General features: G+C 42.3%; 2 protein-coding genes across 5 annotated transcripts in view; one reads left to right on the plus strand and one right to left on the minus strand.

Annotated features, from left to right (window-relative positions):
- The window catches only part of STK32A (serine/threonine kinase 32A), a 124227-nt gene extending 112035 nt beyond the window's left edge, over positions 1 to 12192 (plus strand). For all 3 annotated transcript variants that reach the window (XM_036847643.1, XM_036847645.1, XM_036847644.1), the window contains 5 exons: positions 727 to 843; positions 3242 to 3367; positions 4605 to 4730; positions 10367 to 10431; positions 10831 to 12192. In XM_036847643.1, coding sequence (XP_036703538.1) covers positions 727 to 843; positions 3242 to 3367; positions 4605 to 4730; positions 10367 to 10431; positions 10831 to 10924 — 528 coding nt within the window. In that variant the 3' untranslated portion in view covers positions 10925 to 12192. The remainder of the gene's footprint in view (positions 1 to 726; positions 844 to 3241; positions 3368 to 4604; positions 4731 to 10366; positions 10432 to 10830) is intronic.
- Positions 12193 to 17512: 5320 nt separating this feature from the next.
- The window catches only part of DPYSL3 (dihydropyrimidinase like 3), a 117010-nt gene continuing 112753 nt past the window's right edge, over positions 17513 to 21769 (minus strand). Inside the window, exon 14 of one of the 2 annotated variants that reach the window (XM_036847635.1) lies at positions 17513 to 20778. In XM_036847635.1, the coding sequence (XP_036703530.1) occupies positions 20690 to 20778 (89 nt within the window). In that variant the 3' untranslated portion in view covers positions 17513 to 20689. The remainder of the gene's footprint in view (positions 20779 to 21769) is intronic. The other variant, XM_036847634.1, reaches the window with a different exon arrangement.

Raw genomic sequence — 21769 nt, forward strand, 5'->3', positions numbered from 1 at the left:
GGGTGAATCCTTTATGAAACAGAGAAATCAGTGTAGGTAAAGGCTGCCCTCTAGTGGATATCTGTGAAAATTATAACAAAGCCACCGTTTTGTTTAATTTCTTTTTCCCCCAAGTTAGGACTATAGAAGAATCTGGTTCTCTCAGAGGTAAAAATACTTTTGCCTCATCACAAAATTCTCCACCCCACTCCATAGTACTAGCAGCTCATAGCATTTGGGACTGGGGTTGAAGTCTTCTGGGTAACCTTCTAATCTGAGCTTAGTCATTATGATTCGAACAAGTAAAAAGAGGTGTGTGTATGGTAAAACTCTGAATCTCTTTATAATCACACTTAAATAACAATTTTTAAAATTTCCATTTACTGAGCACTTGTCCAATGTTTTAGGTAAATACTTACATTAGTTAACCTTACAAAACATTTCCAAGCTGACATCTCAGACGTGGATTTAGCCCATAGAAATGTTTGCTTTGACCCAGAGGGTTTCCAACTTTTAAAAATCCCAAGATTTCACAAGAAACTATAGATTTCTGGTATGCTTTTTTAAAAGTAGGAAATCTGGCAACCGTGGACCACATATGCATATGGCAACACAACAACTGGCTGGAGGGCATTAGAAAATGCTATTTAGATTTTACTGGTTGAAAATTTAGCTTGGAAGCATTTGCAAAGCAACTTTGTTTCTTTTACCCTTTAAAAATGAAGACTCTTACTTCTCTCCCTTAAGAGACCGTATCATATTCGCTCCAGTACTTCCAGCAAGGAAATTGCACACATGTTTGAGACGGCACTTGTGACTTACCCTTCTGCCTGGTCACAGGAAATGGTGTCACTTCTTAAAAAGGTAAGAAGGACAAATGCATGACAAAAGGAAGTGATGCTTCCTTCCATGCTCTGGTTTAAAGTTAAAAGTTAAGTTACAGTATTGGAGGCAGTCATGATAAATACATTTCCAGAGTGGGTTTTGCAGCTAACAGCTTTCAAATACATGGCTTCATTAATAAGGCAACACACACGTCCTCTTAAATGTCCCAAAGACATCTCAAACTCCATGTGCCAAATGGAGTTCTTGAACTCATTATTTCCTGGACTTTCTCCAGCATTCCTGCTCTGGCCTCTCTGTCCACCCACTAATATAAGCCAGAACCGGAAATCATTCATCATCCACATACCCAGTTCATCACCATGTTCACATTTGACCTTTTAAATGTCTTCGGAATCTGTCACTTCTCTCCATCTCCACTACTATCTTCCTAGTCCTACTGCCATCAAGTCTTGCCTTTTCACTGGTTTGCCCCTGTACACTTTTATACACTCCATTCTCTTCTCTGCTGTGCCCCATAGGGATCTGTTCAATGCAAAGTTTATTGCCTTCCCATTGTTCTTAGAATAAAGATCAAAATTATTTGTATGGTATAAAGGTTCTAACTACCCCTCAAGTCTTATTTTGGACTGTTGCCCCCCTTTTGACTACAAACTGCTTTGAGCTTCTTTTCTCTCCTCTTTGCCCTCCCCCTCCTCACCCTCATATATCATTCTCTAACCACAGGGCCTTTGCACATGCTAGTCTCACTGCCTAGAACATTGCTCCCATCCCCAGCTCTTACAGCTCCCTCCTTTAGGTCAGTACTACTAATGCGATTCACTGACTGGTTCAAGCCCATGAATTACTTCCAACAGGTCCATAACACGTATAGAAATTGAGGGAAGCATTTAAAAACTTTTATAGCAACTGGATACCTCTCATACCTCAAAGCACATGGTCAGTGGACTCATCTCACTGAATAGGGTCCAAGCCTATGCAGTGATGTTGAACTCAAATCACAAGTTGCACACAGTGTGGTGTTCCATACTAGCCATGCACAGTAACAACACATATTGATTTCAGTGGGTTGGAAATTAAACCAAACAAACAAAGAGAAATAACTGGCCCTTCTGCATAGTTTGAGAAACACAGCTTTAGATCTCAGCTCACGTATCACTTCCTCTGGGAGCCTCCCTCTGTTGTCAGATCACACAGCACGAACTTTCCTTCATCATATTTTTCACAGTTTAAAATTATACATTGCACGTGTGTGACTCTTGGGTTAATGACCATTGTTCTTTAAGCTGCATGAGGGAAGGACCACGTCTGACTTGTTCATGGTGTCCTCAGCACTTAACACAGAGTATGACAGGTGGTAGAATTTGGTATTTGAATTAATGAGGTCCACAGTTTTCCTCAGCTTTTCAAGGTGCCTGTGTTCACCAGAAAGATTAAGGACAGCTGTAGTGAGAGCTCAGTCATGTGTAGTGAATAATTACGTGAAAGAAAGAATGGAGGAGCTTAAGAGGATGAGCTTGGCTTTTTTCTGAAGAGAGAAAATTGCCCAGGTTGTAACTGGTCAAGGAAAAGAGCTTTGGGGGCTAAGAATTCAAAACCTATGTCTCTTGTCTATGGGTCCAGTGTTCTGTTTTGGAATAGGGATATTGCCATTGGTGATGTCAAAGATAAAGAATGGGGGCAGGGGTCATTTTCCATAAGCAAATTTTCCTTAGTTCCAAGACAGCCCTATTATCCCAAAAGTGAACACTGATGACCCAGAGTTGTCACCTCCAGGCCCATTCTCAAGTGGAACTGCTATTTTCCATTTGACCCACAGGATTGAAATGATGTTGGCTTTGGAGTGGTTAAAGGGGAAAAAATCTTTAATCCCAGTTCATAAAACCCAGAACTATCACAGCAACCTTAGTTACATCTTATCTGTGTCACCCCAGAATATTTTGATTAGTGGTAAAAACTGCTAAATTTTTAGTGTGAAATAAATTTCATTTGTTAAAACCAATGTACATTTTCCACGTAAGAAGAACAGACCTTCTCTTGGTCACTTTATATACATGGCTTGATTTAATCGTAGCTAAACCTTATGAAATAGCTTATTATACCTTTTTTACAGATGGGTAAACTGAGGATTAGAGAACAAACTTGCCCATCATTACTAAGTTGGGGAATCAGGAATCAAACATAAGTTTGACTCAGTAGGACAAGCTATTTTCACTCACCACATTGCAACTTACAAAAACCAACTTACAATTCATTCTGACCACTCATCTATATTATTTGTTTATGGGGCTAAGAAAGGAGAACACTACTTGTTTCCTTCAATCCTATACTTGGAAATATTCATAGGGAATCTGTATCATTTTTTGCACTCCAAGTTTTGACCTTCCTCATGATCTTGGTGTTTGTATTCCATTGGCAGCTACTGGAACCGAATCCAGACCAACGATTTTCCCATTTGTCTGATATTCAGAACTTCCCATATATGAATGATATGAACTGGGATGCAGTTTTGCAGAAGAGGCTCATTCCAGGATTTATTCCTAACGTGAGTCAATCTTAACAAACCCATAGTAACTCCCATTCAATGCGCATAACTCTGTGTGCCAGATATGCACATGGTCTCATTAGATAACGAGCCAATGTTGTAAGACAGCCCAGATTTCTATTTTACAGATGAGAAAACTGAGGCGCACACAGGGTAGGTTGGCCACCAAAGGTCACACAGCTGAGTTGGGATTCTAATCTAGATCTATGTTGGGCGTTCTAGCTCCTTACCACGTTTTGTGGCTTATTTTTAATGGAAAGAAGTCCTAATCCTACAAACAGTCATTTCTGGGAATCTGCCAATTTAAAAACAAAAAAAAAAGTTTTCTCTGATTCCAAAGATATAGAAATTTGTATCCAAGGAGTTCTGAGTCAAAGGACTGACAGCTGCTGGGGATGGGGTGGGGTATTTATCTTTACCATGCACCCCTCTTCCTCTGGTAGTTCTATGCTGGGAACCATATTCACAATGACTAATAGCCAAAGCGAAATAATTCCCACCGGCTCTACCCGGCCAAGGTATCTGTGGCCTCCCGCAGTCGGCCCGTAAAAGCCAGACCCAGAAGCTCCGGCCAAGGGGCCAAGTGAGCGCTCTGACTCCTCTCTCTCCCCACAGCCTGATTCTACACATTCAGTTGTCGGCAGATTGGCAGAATAACAAGCTCACGGAGCAGTAGGGGGGTGGGGTCCTACCTGGCCACCCTGCAGGGTCCAGCAGGGGCCGCTTGCACCGTGGGTGATGCATGACGCCGTGGAGATCTAGGCACCCTTCCCGTTGTTTCTGCTCTGCCACGCTCCCCGCAATGAGCCGTCAGCGCTGCCTCGAGAGACCTTCTACCTGGACTTCTCTGACTTAATTGTGAATCTGAATCACCTGGGCAGCTCGTTAAACATGCACTTTCCTGGTTGGGGAAACTGGGAATCAACTCAGGTGATTCTGATCTACCGTTGAACCCACTTCAAGAAACAGCCCCAAAGGCAAACTTTAGAAAAATATTTATAATAGGATTTCCTTTCTAACTCATGGAAGGCTCCTTGGGAGTTTAGAAAAATAAACAAAATCAAAGAACATGAAAAGCAAGGCTGGCAATAAATTATTTCAAACTTCAAGCGGGACTCCCAGCTGGTTATTCTTGGACTGCTCCTGCAGGACGGAGTGTTATTCTCCCTATTCGGTTGGGTCTAGTTTTAGAAAGATACAGGTATCTAAGGAGTGAGTCAACCTGTCTTCCTTGCAGAAAGGCAGGCTGAATTGCGACCCCACCTTTGAGCTCGAAGAAATGATTTTGGAGTCCAAGCCTCTTCACAAGAAAAAGAAGCGCCTGGCCAAGAAGGAGAAGATGAGGAAATGTGATTCCTCTCAGGTAAGCAGTCCCCTCAGACCCAGGGTTGTGGGAATCTTCATGGCAGCTGCAATTCGTTGGAGAGCTTCTGGTGGGCGGCCCTCCCACGAGAATTGGCTGCTTCATGAATGTGAGGCGGAGCTGAACACCCCAGCTTCTGAAAGGGCAGCTCTGGGGGTCCCAGCAGCAACATGACACATGTGGACTTCCTCCCTAGGTTTCTGCCATTAACTTGATCCCCTTACTGCCCTCTCCCAGCTCTCAGTTCAAACTTTGCAACCTCCTGGGAGAGAATCTAATTGGCCAAGCCTAGGTCAGGTGACCATCCCTAAAATGATGGAAATGGGCTGGTTCTAAAGTACACACATGGCTGTTTTGGGCCACACTCCAAGGAGTCACTGGGAACAGCCGACCCTAGATGGGGGTGTCTGTTCTTTGCCAGACGCAGAATCTTGTGATATCAGGGCTAGCAGAAGTGAGGAGTATCTATTCACAGAAAAGACAGAATTCTTATACGGTTGAGCACTATTGCTGGAATTCAGGCTGAGTCAAATTAATTTTGTAACTAACTGCATTATCCTCTGTCAGAGTTCGAGGTCAGATTTCAATACAGTAACTTGCAGGGACTCAGTAGGATTTTATACATGTGGTTCTGCCTATTATAATGATGGTAAAGTAACAAACATTCATTTTGCCCCTAATGGCCATCCATTTATCCACAAAATCATCCACCCATCACCCTACCCACTCAACTAATGGTCGTCCATTCTTCCATCCCTGCATCTCTCCATCCCTCCTTCCCTCCATCCGTCCGTTCTTCCATCCCTCCATCCCTTCATTCCTCCATCTCTCCACCCCTCCATCCCTCCCCCCATCCAATTGTTTAGGCTATTTTTATTGAATCCCTATTATCTGCCACATTCTGTGCTCAACCCTGGAGAGAGATATAGATGAGATATTATTCCTGCATTCACTGACATCCCTGTTCTCAAAGATTGCATAGTCTTGTGGTGAAAATAGCTCTGCAAACAAATAAGTATCCTCAATGTCCCTAATTTCTCTAGTCCTCAGGGGCTACTATACCCTTTAATGGTCAGTGAACCAAAGTCCACATCCTGTTTGTTCACAGAACTGGCCTCTTACCAGATTCCCATCCTTAAGTGTTTTCTAGGGCCCTCCAAGGAATGCTTAGCTATGCCACAGACCCATCTTGCTTCTTGCTTTTTACTTCACCCATCTTCCTCCTAATGATCTGTTCTTCTTCATATCATAACCAACCAGCTTCTCCAGGTCAGCTCCTTCCTTTGCACCTAGAAAGCTTGCCTATGTAGGCTCCTCTGTTAACAGACCCCCAAATGTAGCCAAGTACAAGATATCATCTTAATTACAAGTTTTCTAAAGTTTTAGAGATGACAGCAATCTGTGAGTAACTTTTGCCATGCCTTCCATGCTCTATATGATCTGTCTACCTCCCCCGCCCCGACCCTTGTACTATGCCATTCTTGACCTTAAGATATTTCTTCTTTCTTAATGTAGATATCTACAGCTATAAAGTTCCCTCTGAGCACTGCCTTTCTCTGCATCTCTTAAGTTTTGGCATGTTGTATTTTTGTTTTCATTCACCTCAAAAGATTTCCTAATTCTTCTTGTGATTTATTTTTTGACACATCAGTTGCTTAAGAATGTGCTGTTTAATTTCCACATGTTTGTGAATTTTCCAGTTTTCCTTCTGTTTTTGATTTCTAGCTTCAGTCATTGTGGTCAGAGAAAATATTTTGTATGATTTTAATCTTTTTAAATTTATTGAGACCTGTTTTGTGGCCTAACATATGGTTTCCTTCCATGGTTTCCTTTGACTATTTGAGCATACCTTAAATAGTTGTTTTAGGGTCTCTGTCTAGTAAGTCCAATGTTTGGGCTTCCTCAGGGATGATTTATGTCAGTTTATTTGGTTTCTTTGAATGGGCCATACTTTCTTGTTTCTTTGTACACCTTGTGGTATTTTTGTTGAAAACTTGCAAGTTGACTATTACAATCCAGTAACTCCAGAAATCAGATTCTCCCCTTCCTTCTCTAGGGTTTGCTGTTTTTTGATTGTTGAAGGCTGTACTTGCATTTTTGAGTGACTTTTACAAACTATTCTGCAAAAAGACTATTCCTCATCATGCACCACCACTGCTGTCTCTGTTATGTTAGCTTGTGTTCAGATAATATTTTGATAGAGATTTCCTTAAACACCAGGACCATTTTTCAGTTGCTTTTTTCTTGATTCAGTGTTTGTCTGGTTGCTATAAACCTTTGCTTGCTTTCCAGAGTTCTGGCAGTGTTGGCCCTAACAGTTTCTGTTTGTTTTTCTTATGTTTCTGTTGAGGGTTGGGGGTTTGGAGCTGCCTGTGCCATCATTTTGCTCTAGTTTCTCCTAATCTTATAGCCTCCATTTCAAAATAAAAAGGATTTTGTTTCAAAACAAAGAGTAGCCTTCCCTCAAAGAAGAATCAGAAAGATGGTGAATCTCCAAGTAGCACTTTATCTCTATTTAAGGATTTTAAAATGTGAGAGTCAATCTTAGCAGCTCCCTACATTATCATCATGCTTGTTTATTCATTCAGCTGAATCTGGGGTTGTGGCCTGGGCATCAGGATTTTTTAAGTTCTTCAGGTGATTCAGGTATGCAGTGACTGTTACCATCTACAGCTGTAGAAGGCAGGCTGTGATTAAATAAAGTAAAATCACTAAAGTTTTCCTTTTCCCCCTGTGTCTCAGTTTCCTCATTTATAAAATGGAGTCAGTATTGCTACCTACTTCATAGACTGTTCTGAGTCAATTAGTACATGTCTGCCAAAATGCTAGCCGTTGTTAAGGAAGATGTGGTACATATACACAATGGAATATTGCTCAGCCATAAAAAAGAATGAAATAATGCCATTTGCAGCAACATGGATGGACCTAGAGATTATCATACTAAGTAAAGTAAGTCAGAAAGAGAAGGACATACTATATGATACCACTTATATGTGGAATCTAAAATATGACACAAATGAACTTATCTACAAAACAGAAACAGACTCACAGAGAACAGACCTGTGGCTGCTAAGGGGGAGAGGGAGTGGGGGAGGGATGGATTGGGAGTTTGGGATTGACATATACACACTACTATATCTAAAATAGATAACTAATAAGGACCTACTGTATAACACAGGGAACTCTGCTCAATATTCTTTAATAACCTAAATGGGAAAAGAATTTGAAAAAGAATAGCTGTATGTATAACTGAATCACTTTACTGTACACCCGAAACTAACACAACATTGTAAATCAACTATAGTCCAATATAAAATAAAAATTAAAAAACCAACAAAAACAAAAAAAATTAAAGTGCTAACCCTAAAAAAAAAAAAAAAAGTTAGCCATTTTTTATGTTTTACTTTTCCACTCGACTTCCTGACTTCTAACTTCATTGTTTTCCATGACTCTGGTTCATGCTCACGGTAGATGCCTCTGTTGTTTCTTTGCATCCAGGATGTTCTCCACTGACCCTCTCTGCTCATCAGCCCCTTTAAAGTAAAGAACCAAAAAGACTGACACACACCCAGTCTGCCTGCTATGGAAGCAAATGACCTAAGTCCTCTTTTTCTGCCTCCTGAGATTTCCACCTGCTCTAAACCCTTCAGATATTTCTGATGCCATCTCTACTTACACCAGTCTAATCTCTGTTTGCTCTGTCATCCCTGAGAAGCACATTCTAAGATTTTTAACCAGTAGTTCTCTTCTCAATCACATAAGACTCATTCGTTCCTCCATTCTGTTTGCTCCCCACTCCTTTCCCTCATACTCTCATTCTGGCTACTCCTGTTGACTTGTCCATGTAGCTGCACTTCTTAAACTTTTCCAACTAAAGCAGAGGAAAAAGAACATGTGGCACATGAGCCCTTAGGGCCAGGGTGGGACTCATAGGGTCTGCAGTGCCACATCACAAACTCATCTCTGACTGTGCATTTTACATCTTTGTTTAAATAAAACAGTTATATGACAGAGAAAAGAACTTGAGTGAATTTCTGCATTTTATTGATTATAATCTTGATTTTTAATGTTAAAATATTTTAAAATGTTAATATTTTAAATATCTTCATGTTAAATTTTATATAACATTTTGTATGTTTATGTATTTATATGTTTATATTATACATATATTTTTATGTCTATAATATATAAATACATACATAATATGTACATATAGAAACATGTATATGTATAAAATACAAACATATATAAAACATAAAACATAAACATGTTTATATAAACATATAAAGTATTATATAAATGTGTTAAGACATTATGTAATATTTTATATATTTATATATTTTTATGTAATATCTTTAATGTTAAAAATATGTGTTCTACCATCTTGGGGTAAAGCTGCTGCTCCAAGGAGCTCTATCAGATCATGTTTATCCCATAGCTTCATGTCCCCTATTACTGATACTGGAAACCCTCAGGGTTACAGGTACCCCAACTTGAGGATAAGAGTGAGGGGTAGCAGAATCTCTTTTCTCTCCTTTGTTTTGCTTCCCCCCACCCCTTCTCTGAAAATATCCTCTCCTTTGTATAGTTTACTCTCCCAGCACTTAAATATTTGTTCAGGAAAGGTAAAAAAAAAAAACTCTCTGGTACTTGAAGACTTAGTATTTTCTAATTCCTAGATTTAAAAACAAAATGAATGAATGATACTTTTTCCTTCGAGAAGAATATTTTTCATCAGAAGTAATTTGGAAGTATTTTGTTACACACTTTTAAAACACTTGATCTGGGGCTGACACTATCCTGGGCCTGATGATGGTCATTTCTTTGAGGTTAAATTTTCTCATTATGTTGGAAAAGTCATCTAGAGATATTGACAGCCAGACAGTGAAGCAGCAAAGCAAATGCTTTGCGAATCTGTGAGAAAGTCACAAATGAAGAAGGCTGCTCACCACAACTGAAGTATAGTTAATCAGCCCCAGTGCAGTTGAGGGGAGCAGTCAATTGGGAAACGCCTAGGAGACTAAAGCCTTTTTTCTCTACAAAGAAAAATGGGGGCGCAGAGGGACTTTTGTAGCTGGGAAGGCCCCCCAAGGGTCCTGCTCAGTTTCAGTCTCCCCTTCTCTTTGATCCTGAGGGCGACAGGGGCAGGACAGAAAAGGGAATAAAGTTTTGGACAGAGAGATTAATCATAAACTTGGCAGGGGGACTCAGTTTTAGGGGGACTTGGTTTCAGAACCTCCAAACCTTTTACATGAGGGCCAGGAGATGAGAAGCAAATAGGTGACCAGCTTAATAAACCCTTGTGCCCATCTGCCTTGAAGCCGTGGTTTCTTGGGCTAAATGGCTGAAAGACATCAAGCTCATAAACCATAACCCAGGTCTTCCTTGCTGCCTCATTGTGGGGAGCAGAGAGCTGATGTATTTTTTCCTGTTTCTTTCCTATATGCTCCTCTATTAATCTGGTTGTGGTCTCACTCCTGCTACAAACTCTCAGATAGCATCTGTTTTGAGGACACATTGGCCCTCATCAATTTGGGCCACTCAGTTAACAGACACTCAGTAGGTTATTGGCTACTTGAGGATCTTCATTGGTCCGCTAACTATACCTCTATTTTTTTTCAACGTTCACCCGGAAGATGTGCCTTCTTCAAGAGCACCTTGAATCTGTCCAAAAGGAGTTCATAATTTTCAACAGAGAGAAGTAAGTAACCCCTGGAAGAATAGCAGCTCAGCGAATGATGGAGTGTTTCAGCCAGATTCAACTTGCAAAGACTTCATATAGTTTTAAACATTTTTTTCTTTCTGATTACAAAAATGATGCATATATCCATGATAGAAAATCTGGAAAATTCAGAAACTTTTATCTCTTGTAAGAGATTTCAAAAATTGTAATAGGTAAATTAGCTTAGTGTCAGGGTTCTGTTGATGGGAAGGGCAGAAGAATGGGGACATCAACACTTAAAATCAATGATGTTTTTAAGAGTTACCCTGGCTCACGCCTCTTTATAAATTGTTGGGCTTAATGCTATCACTTCAAAAGCTTAAATCTTTTCTTTTTCACTTCAATGAATAAACCCACTTAATTTTTTTTCCTTTTAAGAGTCAAAAAGGACTTTAATAAAAGACAAGCCAATCAAGCCTTGGAACAAACCAAAGACCCACAAGAAGAGGATGGCCAGAATAACAACCTCTGAAGTTCTCAACATCTTCTTCTTGGGACATTTCCACGTCAGGAAGAGCTGACAGAAATTCTCACCTCTCCACACCTCACACACCTTAGCAAATGTGACTGAATACCTTTGGAGGGAGGCAGCATGACCCAGGGAAGAGTCCCCAGACTCCTGGGAACTAGATTCACCACCTTGTGACCTTGAGCAAGTTACTTACCCCCTTTCTCTGCTTCAGTTTTTTCATCTAAAATGAGAATGTAATACTAGATGAGCCTTATGCTGCCTTTTTACTGCCACCATTCTCCATTCTGTTATTCTAAACAGCCTCTATTTTTATTTTAAAAGGAATATTTGGACGCAGATTTATTTTTCCACTCCTAATTACACTGTGACAAATGGACATAGGTGGGTGATGGAGTGAATCTCTTCAGAGTTAGAAAACTTCATAAATTGGTCAGAATCCCCAAATCCGACTGAATAGGAGTAAGAAATTCATTCAGGAAGAAATGAGTGGGACCAGATTATAAGTAACACAGATTGATGAGGGCCTTCCAGTGGTGTGCTGAAGTCAGAACACCGTACCAGCTTGTATCAATTGTAAGAGCCACTATGCGCATCTGTCCCAGCACCCCGTACAGTGATGTGAAGTTGAGAGTTGAAATTGGTGATGGTGGAAGTATTTACATCATGGAAATTGGCAGATGCTACAAATCAGGGCTTTCCACCCTTTCCAGCCCCCACCGCCCACCCGGCCCCGGGAAGCCAGTTGTGAAATATTAGCACACCACTGGCCTTCTTCTAGAAGCATGTTCCTTGAGAGCTAATTGTCCTCTTAAGACTACCAGAGACCTGTGTCTGGAGAGCATCAGAAAAGAACATTGTCACATTGAAAGCACCTCCACCTTGTAGTACCTGAAGTTGTACCTTATATGGGAGTTACAGTCTGTTAGAATGTGAGGTGAATTTGGAAGATAGTAAAACTTACCCTTGAAAAATTCCTTTAATATACACAACATATGGTGAGTATCTTTTCTTAGCGAAGCCCAATATCATGAGACCCTTCACTAATGAAACAAGTCATCTTTTTTGGTTCTGTTTTTTTTTGGTCTCATTTTTGGCTAATAAAAGATGCACTAAAATGTTGAACAGATTATACATGCCTTTATAAACTAGAATCACGTGCTTAGAATCACGTGCTTAGATGTGTGGGGTGCCCACACATCTGAGAGGTCTAAGACTGACTAGGGGAACAGCAATACTTACTTGTGCTTACTGCAAGAATGGCGGGCAGAATCCCCTATTTAAAATAGTATTGATATTTCACTTTTTCTTTATATTGTATTTATTTATTTGCCAAACACAAAGTTTAATTCACCTAAGTTACGATGTAACTCTACTCTCCTGATACACAGAAGATCTTTGCAGAAGAACTATTTCTGGCAACTCACAGATGCTGCTGGGTAGAGTCAAGAATAAACAGGGTTGGTGGGGGATTGCTTTAACTGTTGGCCACTCAGATCACCTAAACCTTGTACTTACTTTGGGACACTATGGGCCTCAGCAGGGTGGCAGTAAGCTGGCAACAGGGGAGACCAGACAGGTGGAAATGGGCAGAAGTAACAGAGACTGCCGCAAGCTACATAGGACTTTTCCAGAAGGGAGGTCACACTGGGGCAACTAGACATGGGCAGAAAGCCAGTGCTGAACTTTAACTCAGCATTGATGGTTTTCTCCCCACTGAGCTAATAGGCCCAAAACTTCTGGCCTTGAAAAGCTGTGAAATAGTGTCTCTCTACTTTAAGAGTAACCATATTTTTGTTAAGAATTTAAAGCCAGCTCTTGTGTTCTGTTTGTTTGATTCCTTTTCTCTACATTTCCCCCACATCATTTGTCTGTGCTATTTTTTCTCCAGACACTATAAACTCTGACTCAATTTCCCAAGGAGGGGGAATGCATTGACAAGAGCTATAAGGAGGTGACCAGATTCTGCTCCTGGTTGGTAACGAGGAGTGTCAGGGGCCACTTGCATGTTTACCAATTTCTTTCATTTGTTTCAATTCAAGCCTTGATGTGCTGTCGACTCATCTCTCCAGTTACCTGATTCTTTCTCTCGCTCTGACCTTATATATATCATCCCAAAGGAGAGACTTTGGGAAACACTTACCCAAGTGCAATGGGATTGGTAGGGTCTCCATTGGGATGGGAGTTAATCATTTGTGCCATTTCATGTCTATACAGTTTATAATGGGATAGGAACCCAATACAACCTCTGTAGGTTGAATCCCTAGTTTTTACTTCCAATGACCTGATTCCATGCTTACAGCACCCTTACGGGCTGTCAAGAACCATGGATGTACTGACTAGAGAGGTAAGATGGATTTCCAGTCCTAATCAGGTTACAGACCCACCATGTAATATTTCAAATTAGAAAAGAAAAAGCATTGCATCCATCAGTACAGAATGGCTGATTTTAAGCACCTCCCACCACTGGACATTTTGAGTGTTAGCACAAAAATGTTTTCCAAAAAATAGAAGAATTCTTAAATCCTTACCATGATTGCTAGTTGTTGAAATCAGATCCTTTGGTTTTATTCCATAACTTGGGCTAAAATTTACTACCCTACATATCTCATCTAGGTTTGTGACAACGAAGGCTCAGGGCTAAGCATTTTAGAAAACAGGGTGACTCTTAATTCCTTTTGTCCAGCGTTTCTGGCATCTTTTCCTCCTCACAGCTTCCTCCCTTACCTGTGTGGAACATCTGAAAAGTGAGCAGGTTTGGAAGACCAGGAGCATCCTGGTTCTAACCCTCTGGCACTGTAGCAGGGTCACCCACCCCAGTGCATCCACGGGGACCGCTAGTGGATGGGTGGGGCGGCTCTGTGACCCTGGCCATGACCCGGACTCCATGGAAGGAAAGGCTTTGCTAATGGCTCACACCCCCAAAGGCAGCACTGGTTTTGGCTGAGGGCATTGCCAGGGCAGGAATGAATGTCAAGCCACACAGAGCATTGCTCCATTAATTAGGGTAACTTAATTTATTAGGGTTAGGCTGCTTCAGATAGTAAAGTTTTAACCAGAAAAAAGTAAACTTCATATCATAATAGCTTTTCTAGACTGGATGGATGAATAAATAACTAGGGAGAAAGAGTGGGTCATATAGCTAGCAGGGGCCAGTGTTGCTGCTTTTGGCTGACACAGTAATGCTAAGGCTTTAATTCTTCAAGGGCTGAATGAAAAGGCATGAAAAGCAGTGAACTGTTTCAGTATCCAGTTGTCCCTGCATTCTGTCGACACAAATTCCTGTTTCCTAGAAACTGTGCCTGTGATTACCGTTTCTTAAAATCTCAGTGTGTCTGATATTTAACACTGATGTTAAAAATCCAAACACACTTCACAAACTGTGCTGTTGTGAACAGGTAGCCCTTGGATGGGAAATCTGTGCTTCTGTTGAGCTGTAGCATATGTACTGTCAGTGTGCCTGTGTGTATTAAAATGTCTTCTGTACACCATAAGCCACTGTTCCTTCTTTGTCAGCCGTGTGTGTGTGTGTGTGTGTGTGTGTTTGTGTGTGTGTGTGTGTGTGTGTAATCGTTTCCCCTAGGGGTAGGGTCAAAGTCACCTGTTCTTATTTTCATTTCCTGCTGTGAGGAATGTCCTTTACCAGAGACAAGCTGGTGTTAGAGATGATGTTCTAGAACTATGGAATATTAGAGATGATGTTCTAGAACTATGGAATGTTAGAGATGGTGTTCTAGAACTATGAAATGTTAGAGATGGTGTTCTAGAACTATGAAATGTTAGAGATAATGTTCTAGAACTATGGAATATTAGAGGTGATGTTCTAGAACGATGGAATATTAGAGATGATGTTCTAGAACGATGAAATGTTAGAGATGGTGTTCTAGAACGATGGAATATTAGAGATGATGTTCTAGAACTATGGAATGTTAGAGATGATGTTCTAGAACTATGAAATGTTAGAGATGATGTTCTAGAACTATGGAATATTAGAGATGATGTTCTAGAACGATGGAATGTTAGAGATGATGTTCTAGAACGATGAAATGTTAGAGATGGTGTTCTAGAACGATGGAATATTAGAGATGATGTTCTAGAACTATGGAATGTTAGAGATGATGTTCTAGAACTATGAAATGTTAGAGATGATGTTCTAGAACTATGTAATGTTAGAGATGATGTTCTAGAACTATGAAATGCAGCACAATCTAGCTGCTCCATATGTGTAGAAACTGAAAACCTGACTCCTCCAGTATTCACACCTAAGGAAGCACAGCCCAGAATTCTGGATTTTGCCTTTCACTATGACCTTAAGGCCATGGAGAGTCCCTGCACCTCTTTTTTTCAGCACTCTGCCTTCTCACCCCTCCACATCTTTGTCCTGTTCCGCATACCCAAGCAGCAGGTGGATGGTCCAAGGCCCATATCCCCGGACAGGAAGGTTAACAGATAGCTCTGAACTCTTGCAGCCAGAAGCAACTTCTGCCTCAGGGGAGAATCAAGGGGCCTTCCAATCACCTCTCAGACCCACAACAGCTTAGCAGCCACAGGCTAGCTGGTTCCCGGGATAGGTTCTCGTAAGTCTTGTGGGCTCTGAAGTCCTGCATGCAGAGTACTCTGTTGTCCAGGTCATGGGAAGTGTCCTATCTTGTTCTCAGCATCCACCGATCACAGGGCAGGATCTAGACCTTCCATTCTGAGGAATGCCAGCCTTAAGGATGCAACCTCATTCCTGCAGGCTGCTTTGGCCCTTTCATCCCATTTCCTGCTCATGGTTGGTGTTCTCCTTGTGATAGCTTGATGGTAGCGGAATTGATTCCAGAAAGTTCTTCAAAACCAGAGGGACCTTGTTATTCCTATTCAGTGTTCTCATTCCCCACCTGGTGGATGTGATTCGGCCCTGAATACCTCCAGTCCGCAGAGGTGTGAAAGTCAATGTGTGAATTGCACTAACTTAAAAAACAAAAACAAAACAAAAAAACTGCTTCATCCCTTTTAGAGCCCTGCAGGCTGAGATCATTTTAAGCACTGACCCTGCCCTTTAGACCCAAGCTTATCCTAAGCAGAGCTCAGCTGCTGCCATGGTCATGAGCAGGGAGAGGTGTTTCACCAGTCCTGAGTTCAAGCCACAAAATGCGACTATGGGCAAAAGCTTCTTAATCATCAAACCTTGAACGTCAAACTGAAATAATTCCTTATACGCTCAGAGTAGCTTCTGATGTGGTTTCTGAGCTACTGTGTTAAAAGCTATTATCACTCTGAGCTCCTGTATGGACGACCTTGTTCTGCCAAACCAAGGGGGGGTTTCATCACACATAAAAGCAATTCACCGGGAACTACCATCCCCTGATCCTCTTCCGCACCTGCCCCAGCCTACACACAAATACTGTGCTGAGAAAACATTCGTGCCCTGCAGGCTTGAGAACGGTGCCGTGTCCACCTGCCGTGTTTATCTGCCTAGCTTCCATGCCCTCCTCTTCTGGGATCACAAATTGATTTTCTTCGAGTTACGGAGAGTCCACGTGGTTCAGGTGGCTCAGGGGCCGGGTGTGTTACCAGGTGTGGCCAATCAGTCCCAGCCTCCAGGCCACAGTGCCGAGGTCAGTGGTGAGCACGTGACCAAGCCGGACCAATCAGAATCAGTCTCCTTGGCTGGCACTACGGAGAGAACCTCTCTCCCCCTGAAATCTCTTAAGCAGGTAAAAAAATGCAAACTTGGAGGCGCTGATGGTCAGTTTTGCTCCCACCCGGAAAGAGCTTTTCCTAAGAATGAAGCACTTACTAAAGGCAAGCAGGGCTAAGAGATGGAGAGAAACAATATTCTCGATCCAGCTATGCTCCAATCTACCCAAATCTATCCCTGAAGTTTTCAGTTACACCAGACTTTAAAAAACCCTTTCCAAAAACTTTTCTTTGCCTGTACACGTCTAACATTTGCAATGAAAAATGCCCTGCATAAATTCTAATTGGATCCAGGAGTGTTTCCCCAAAAGGGTTTAGTATAACAGGTTTCGCAGAGCGTAAAAGATGATATAGAAGGTGGACAAATTTTCAAATACATAAAATTTCTCAGAGACTTTAACTTGACGATATGTACTTTAAATCTCTCAGATTATTATACTAAACAATCCTTTCCCCACACTCATTAGACACCTTGGGAACAGTCTGCTAAAGAATATACTTTGAAACATGCTTTGTTTGAATTTTCTCAAAGTCCAAGCTTTTAGAAAGAAGCAGAAAATGCTTTAAGGGGATGACCTAAACAAACAAGCAAAAAACCCAAAACAAACAAAACTTTTCAGGATCTGTTCTGTACTCAACTAGATTTATCCCAAATGGCCTTGTACATTAATGCTAAATTTGATGAACATTAAAAAAAATTAGTTATTCCCCAAAGTTTTAATAATGGTCATCTAACTCTGTGGCCAAAACAAAACCTCAAGCTCAACTCAAAAGAGAGAAACTCCCAAATTTTCTCAGGGTTTACATCAGATGTGCCCTCTTACTAACCCTGTCAGTTCTATGGTGCAGTTGTCACACTTTAGGTCGACCGGCATGACACACACAGAAGAAGGCTACACAACGACAGCTGCGATTTTATAGTTATTTTAATAACCAGGTTTACATTAACAGTCACTTGATGAACTTTTTTTTCTTAATCTCAGCTAAACTCAAAACACAGTTTTCTTCACGGTTCAAAGCAAACAGCTCTTTGCGTTCCAGAGCTGCCTCACAGCTACCACAGATCACAGGGAGATTTACTGTCTGTCCATAGTCACCAGACACAACCGAACACACCCACACACCATTTCCAAAGAGGGAACTTACAAGGGATGCTGGCTGCTCAGGACAGCCCATGTGTACACTGGGACTCGAGCTGGAGTTTTCCAGGGGAGAAGGCCTGGGAAGCTGTGGCAGGAAGCTGCTGGGAAGATTTCTCAGGGGGAGCCCAAGTGCAGGCTTGGGATTGAGGCCTGTGGAGCAGAGCATGACTCTCTGCGTGGAGTCATGAAGAAAAAGGCCATAGGATGACTGGACTTTGAAGAAACCCGTTCTCGGGATAACTACAACACCGCCATCTTTAGAAAACTTAGAGGAAATATCTCTAGTGGGGCAGCTGATTTAACAGTTCTACTAATACCTTCTCAACTACCCAAGATGGTGGCCGGCCCAGCGAGAAGCCCAGGTGACTGCCATCCCCCCCTTGGAGAGGGGCCAGGCCAAGAGATGAGACAGCAAAGGAAAGGTTGGGGGAGATGGAAGACCCGGCATGGCCTCCCACACGCGGATGAGATGCCAGAGAATTCTGAGAGGGCTGTGACTCACCGCCATGTTCTCTTCCTAAACGCTTAGGACAGGGCTCTTTAACGGGTCTCACAGAACAGGGCACATTTGAATATAAATTTTAACTTAAGTAACAAGGCATCAGAAATCAAAGTCAAGAATATGGTGGGAGTTTTCTTGGAATCCTCAGAACTCTCTATGCTTGGAAAGTTACTAATAGTACATGAAGACAGGGAGACTTCCTCAGATACTGTTGCTGCCCATCGTGACGGCATATATAGGGGTTGTTCCTACAGCATAGGAAACTTGTGTAGAATATAAAGTTCTGGTTGAGTGTTTCATTCAGAAGGCCCAAGTGCAACCAACTTGGCCACGAAAGATTTATTTTTCAAAGCACAGAGAGGTCATGGGGAGGATGAGTTGGACTCAGGCCGGGTAAGAGCAGCAGAGGGCACACAAGTGGATGCTCGGACTACAGTCATATACGTGTCTTTTCCTCCATCTGGTGGTTATAGCTGGTACTGCAACGTATCCTAAAGCCCAGCCCAGCCAATGAGGCGTATATACAGATGCTTCAGATCTGACTTGCTCCTCTGCTTGCAAAACTGTCATTGTGAGTTCTGCTGTACCACAGGCCCCCAAATCTTTGAGTTATAAATCAAGAGCTACATCCTCCCCTTCACTTAAGCTTCCCTTAAAATAAAGGCACCATGAAAAAGCCTTAAAAACAGCAAGACTCCTTTTATGAAGGGAAATCATCTTTTTCATGATTAGAACAGAAAGTAGCTTGCTAGGGAAATCCTCTTCCTTGGCTATTTCCAAATTCCTTTTTAGCCACGTGTCCCCTTTTCTCTGGTCTTATTAAAAACCTGCAGAGATAATGGCTTCTCCTAAGCACCTGAAAGGTGCTCGAGGCTTGCTCTTTTCTTGAAAGTACTTAGTACACAGACTTGCGGGATCTACCAGCTGGATCCCCTGAGCACCGAAGTCTGACCCCAGGTTGAATCTATTTTTCCTGCATATGGGCCTCTTGGTTCTACAGATTCTCACTGGGCTCACAGAACTTGCTCCAAAGCTGAATTTTCAGAAGTGGCAAGATAGGGAATTGGACATTCATGTCTGACAGACAAGGTGGATGCCAATGCTTTATGCTAATTTCCTTTACGTGTCATGTCACTTCCACTCACTGGGAGATTCTGGTACTAAAACAAAAAGTTCCCCTAAAGGATATGCTAACGGAAGGGGAAAGCGATGGTTCAGAATCGACAAAGAGAACCACGGCCATAGAACGTGCTCCTTCTGTTCCAGACTGGCTTTCCCACATCCCTGCTGGCCTCCCATAGGAGCTGAGATTCCCTATTAGTAATAAAAGCTAGGGAACATGTAAGCAAACAGATTTTCAACAATAACGACAAAAAAACCATATTCAATCATGGATGTGCCTGGATCTTAGGAGATCAAGAGAATCACTCACCTCTGGCAAGAGGAGCCCATCTCAGCTCCAGTCCTAACTCGAGAAGCCCCCTGCTTGCCTCGGTTTGCAAGGTTTGCAAAGAGCGGTGAGAGGTGAGCTCCAACGCGTGTTTAGAGAGAGGCGCTATTTAAGCGTGGCTGCCCTCCCCCCAGGGCCTGTGCTGCACTCCCAGCTGCTGCCTTTTAAGAGCACCAAAGAGGCAGGGAGGGCAAGAGGAAGAGAGAGGTCTTTTCCTCTCTCCCCTCTTCCTTCCCAACCCAGGAAAGAGAAGAATTTGAAAGCAACAGTGAGAAAGAGGCCCGACCAAACACTGGCACGACCAAGCAGGTGGAAGCAATGGTTGGGTTTTGGTGTTTTGGTGTCTTAATAAAATGTTCCAAGGGATAAAATCTACTAGGAGGGGATGTGACAAAGTCCGGAACCCGAAGACTGCCTGCCTTCTTCGCAGACCCCAGGGGACTGTGATGGCGTGACAGCTGCCCCGAGTGGCCATCTTCCGTGGAAATCAATGCACTTCATCAACACAATACACAAGACCCCTTATGCTCACCCACCCGCCTCCCCCGTACACACCCAACCCCAGTCCCTCTGAGCCCTCTGCCTTACTCTGGGCTCCCACCACCCACTCAACCCAAATAACCGGCGTCCCTTTCGTTCATTTTCCTGACGTCCCAGCTTTGTATGTCCCCTTGTCGTAAGATGCAGCACTACACACGCGCTCAACACTATATAGCGGATGCTTTTACCTTAGTGGCCTGTCTGATTGCATGCATGTAAATGGGGGGTAGGGGCGTCCAACAAATCAAGGCTATGCATAAACAGAAAACAAAGCAATATTCGTAAAGCTAGGCAAGCGAGCGTTAACATTGGAGAAACATAAGGCTTGAGGCTTATTGATTCTTTAGATCGAAACTGTTTGGATTCACTTTCCTTCTTAAATATCGGTGTACCATTTTGGCTTCAAAAGAATCGCTTCTTGCTTCTGCCCCTCTCTTTAGGGGAGGGGTCGCTTAACTCAGGGAGGTGATGTTAGAACGGCCTCCAGGGGGCGCCACGATGCGCTTGCTGGCCGAGCGGACCCCCTCATCCACTTGGGTGCCTGCAGGTGGCAATAAGTTCCCAGGGATTAAAAAGGGAGAGAGACAGGGGGGTGTGGACAAGAGAGAAAATGGATTAATTTGAAGAGTGTAAGATATTAAATGCCTTCCTCATCTCCCAAGAAACTTCCATTCCAGTCTGTCACAGCTATTCCAGGCTTTTCATACCCACCATCCTGAAAACAAGCCTTTGCCAGGAAAAGCCAGGGTCTTACTGGATTTCATCGGACCCTCGGCATCATAACAATGATAATAAAAAGAACAACGGGAATGACAGGAAAAATAGCTGCTCACATTCATTGTGACAAGCAACATTTGAAATACTCGTCAGATCATTTCATTCAGTCCTCACCACTATCCTTGAGGCAGGTACTGTTATTACCTCATTTTACAGAGGAGGTGACTGAGGCTGTGGGAGGTTAGGCAACTTGCCCAGTGTCTCACAACTTGCAGTGGTGATAGTCTGGCCTGGGGCCGCAGCTAAAAGGAAACACTGATATGATATGCACTCATGTCCTTTCAGAAAGGAGCCAAAAAAAACTTTACCGGTGACGGTGGCCAGGGAGCAATGAAAAATGGCAAAAACACTGAAAAATTTCTGGCAACTAGCATATGTGATCTCTGACAACGTCACCTTAACTTTTAGCACTTTTCCTTTGTCTTCCTCCTCTATGGCCCCGTTATGTCTTTTCCTCCCTATCTTCCTGTTTCTCCCACTTCTTCCTCCTCGCCCTTCCCCACACACTGTCCCTTTACATGTCTCTTTCCTTTTTTGTCATTTGTCATTTCCCTCACTTTAAAATTTTCAACAAAGTGATGCAAATCTACACTTATTTTTCCCCACTTTAAGACTACTGGTTATTGAGCCATTGAATATTTTCTATGAATATCATAGTTCTTAAAGATTCATGATACAGCTAAGCCATGGTAAATGTTCAGTTAATTGCTAGCATTATTATCATGACAAGGAAGGGGAGAATAGAATTAAAATCC

Source organism: Balaenoptera musculus, chromosome 3 (genome assembly GCF_009873245.2).
Source record: "Balaenoptera musculus isolate JJ_BM4_2016_0621 chromosome 3, mBalMus1.pri.v3, whole genome shotgun sequence".
In the NCBI taxonomy this organism is placed as follows: domain Eukaryota; kingdom Metazoa; phylum Chordata; class Mammalia; order Artiodactyla; family Balaenopteridae; genus Balaenoptera; species Balaenoptera musculus.